The sequence below is a fragment of the Vigna umbellata genome, chromosome 1 (genome assembly GCF_029865625.1).
Source record: "Vigna umbellata cultivar VRB3 chromosome 1, Vumbellata_1.0, whole genome shotgun sequence".
NCBI lineage: Eukaryota > Viridiplantae > Streptophyta > Magnoliopsida > Fabales > Fabaceae > Vigna > Vigna umbellata.
The window spans coordinates 3,865,444-3,868,730 of NC_142165.1; the positions used below are offsets into that span (position 1 = coordinate 3,865,444).

Sequence of the window (3,287 nt, forward strand, 5' to 3'; positions counted from 1 at the left end):
AGACATTTATGCGTTCAAACAGAAAACCAAAGACGAAACGAAATACCTTACCTTAGTTCGCGTCAACTATCGGCTAGATTCTCTTCGTCTTGTCCAAGATTGCAATTGGTGATCGTCTTCCGCTTCGTCTCGCAACAAGGAAATGAATTCCCCAATTCCAATTTCAAATCCCTAATTCTGATTTCCTTAAACTGAATAAAGGGTACTAAATAATGTCACATCAGCACTATTTATTTAATCAAAACACTCCACGTAAGTCATCAACACACATCACCACATTCTCTATGCACCACGTGGTCTTAATTTAACGCCGTCTCACACCACTTAACGATTAGGGTAAAATGTGTTCATTTTTTCAAAAAATATGACCCATTTGATACAAATGAAAAAACGAGAATCGAACTAAGACTTCCATACAAAATTGAAGACCAAGGGAGGGTTTAAACCTTAAATTAAAATAAATATTTAACTTTTTTAATCGTTTAAAATGATCATTTATTTAAATTTAATTGATTTTTATTAAATTAAATTAATTATCTACAATAAAAAGAACACATTATAATATATATGTTTCCACTAGTGTGTCTATATACTTAAACACATAATTTTCTTCTAAATCCTCTTACCGGCAGAAAGTTTAATTAACGTAATTGTTTTTTTGTTTTCCATGTTTTCTATTCATTTCTTTGTGCACAATACGTTTACACATTTCCATCTTCATTTTCAAAAAAGAAACAAACAGGTTCTATATCACGTCATGCCACTTATATGCAAATTCCTTTTTCTTATTAATGGAAAAGAGTCAGATTAACCATACATATTGAATTAGTCAATTTGCAGAGGCATTGAGGTAACATATTATGCAGAAACATGGACCATAAGGACTCATTGCAAAAGCACTTATGAAATGAACCCTTTTCTCTTCAAGTCCTCTACAGCATCCTTTACAATCTTCTCCATAGGAATGAATTGCATACCCAAATCCATAAGTTTCTTTGATCCATCCTTCACTCTCAATAATCCTGGTTGGGTATCTCGTTGCATCCTTTAAATGAAAATGACAAAGTACATCATGTTCAAGTAAGTTATGCATTAAAGTATCACTATAAGAACTATATTAACCTTCTATTTTGATTATGAAGACAATATAAAAACACGTTTATAAGAACGAATAGCAAAGTGCACACTAACTACAACATGATCCAAATTGTGTTCAAACAAAAGTAAGTTTCTTCAATAACTCATTCAAGAATCAAGCAATATATCTAATTCCTGAATTACCGACCAAAAGATGATTGCATTATATTGACCATACATCGATCAAGTGTGTGGCTTACTTACTTAGGCACATTGTACTCTGGATAAAGTTCAGCAACTTTGGCCACAAAATCACCATAGTGAGAGATAGCTTCAACACACACATGCCTACCAACTGCAGATTTATTCTCATACACCAAAATATGTGCCAATGCTACATCCTTAAAGTGGACCGATCCCATAAAAAAGTTTTCATATGTATCATCACAACCTGCAACACAACACAAAATATCACAACTTCTCAGCAAACTCCTAAAAGATTATGAATAGGGTAGTTTGATATTGGCATTCGGGTCAACAATGATTAACACTTTGTAGACTGCAAAATCTAATGAAAGGAGTACTACTGCATAATCAAACAAGTCTAATACTTTTAACGAAGGTATCAACTTCTAAATGTCCTACACAGCTATGCTATCAACTACGCAGTAGCAGGTCTTGTAAAATGAGTCTAATAACTTGGTAACAGCAACAGTAGCTCTATTCACATGATACCAGTTAAAAAGTTATACATTATCCATCACAGGATCCCAAACAAGGTGTTAAATAAATAGTGCTAGCACATAATCAAGATTTTTTGGTATCCACGGCTCTGCAACTGTGACCGCATTTATTTGCCATTTTAAAACCTTGTCCCCTTTTAAGAAATTCTTTTATCCTTCTAAGTATTCTCAAACCCCTTTTCACACAGTTCAATACCATGCAATCTACTTTTCTCTTGTGGCTCAAAGATACTTTGGTAACATTGCCACTGTATTTTAGCACTTCTCCGGTTCACATTCCCAATATCCAAGGACACTCCTACAGCAAAATTAGAAAGAAATATCTGCAAAACCCAACTGATTAACCAGCAGTCCCTACCTTGAAGTAGGCGCACAAACATGACCATGCTTCCATTAAGCCTCGGTGCAATCACAGGACCCACCACATTGCCAGGATTCACTACAACAACATCTAACCCAGTCTCCTTTGCAAAATCCCAAGCTGCCTTCTCGGCCAAAGTCTTCGACAATGGATACCACAACTGTTACGCACACAAACACTTCACACACACACATAACAAAAAGAAACAGAAAATGACAAAAATGAAAACCCTTTCTAACCCCCTTTTGCTTGCAAAATTCGACGTCAGTCCAGCAGTTCTCCCTCTTGGGAACGTCACCGGGCCAATTAGGGCTCGGAACAATCGCGGAGGTGGAGGACGTGACCACCACGCGACGTACCCCTGCTTCTTTCGCTGCCGTTAGCACGTTCAAGGTGCCCTTTATGGCCGGGTCCAGAAGCTCCTTCTGCATTAAGACCCAAAAGGGGTCATGCAAAAACCGAAAAGATTGAAAATTTTCGAGGAGCTCGACGGAACAAGACCTGAGGGTCCTGGACTTGTTCAACAGTGCAAGGAGAGGCGACGTGGAACACGCCGGCGCAGCCGCACACTGCGGCGAGGACAGAATCGTAGTGGAGGAGCTCCATCTGGAAGAGGCGGAGGCGCGCCGGCGCTCCATCCAAGGCTTCTAGATGCTTCGTCTCGGCCTCATCGTCTGTTACACTGTAAGTATTGTAATGAAATGAATAGATAAATGAGAGAGTAAGGAATGTATTAACTGAGATTTTGGACGGTGGCGTGGACAGTGTAGCCGCGGTTCAGAAGGAGGTGAACGAGCCATGAACCGATGGCGCCGCTGCCGCCGGTGACACACACCACCTTCTCCATTCTGCAACTGTGTTTTATCAACCTCCCTCCAGTTTTGTACTGTAATAATAATTATCATTTTAAGCCATATCCCTACAAAACAATATACATATATATGATTGGTTCATAGTGAATCTTTACTCTTCCAAAAATATCTCATTAAATTTTATTATTATTATAATATTATATATATTGCCTGAAATTTATTTTCTCAGTCATATCATATGGGCATTATCAACAAATGTTAATCTAATAGGTTAAAATTAGACTATATTTCTAG

At 37.7% G+C, this 3,287-nt stretch overlaps 1 protein-coding gene across 2 annotated transcripts; it reads right to left on the reverse strand.

Moving 5' to 3' along the window:
* Positions 1–764: 764 nt before the first annotated feature.
* Positions 765–3,086, reverse strand: LOC124846977 (NAD(P)-binding Rossmann-fold superfamily protein). 2 transcript variants are annotated; one of them, XM_088091828.1, is made up of 6 exons: positions 2,920–3,086; positions 2,683–2,855; positions 2,421–2,606; positions 2,179–2,320; positions 1,342–1,528; positions 765–1,045 (listed from the first exon to the last, which is right to left on the reverse strand). In XM_088091828.1, the coding sequence occupies exons 1-6, from the start codon at positions 3,026–3,028 to the stop codon at positions 901–903; spliced, it is 942 nt and encodes a 313-aa protein (XP_087947954.1). In that variant the 5' UTR covers positions 3,029–3,086; the 3' UTR covers positions 765–900. The 2 variants fall into 2 exon arrangements, with proteins under 2 accessions (XP_087947954.1, XP_047180306.1); XM_047324350.2 differs by having other exon boundaries at positions 2,179–2,341; positions 2,920–3,085.
* Positions 3,087–3,287: the final 201 nt, after the last annotated feature.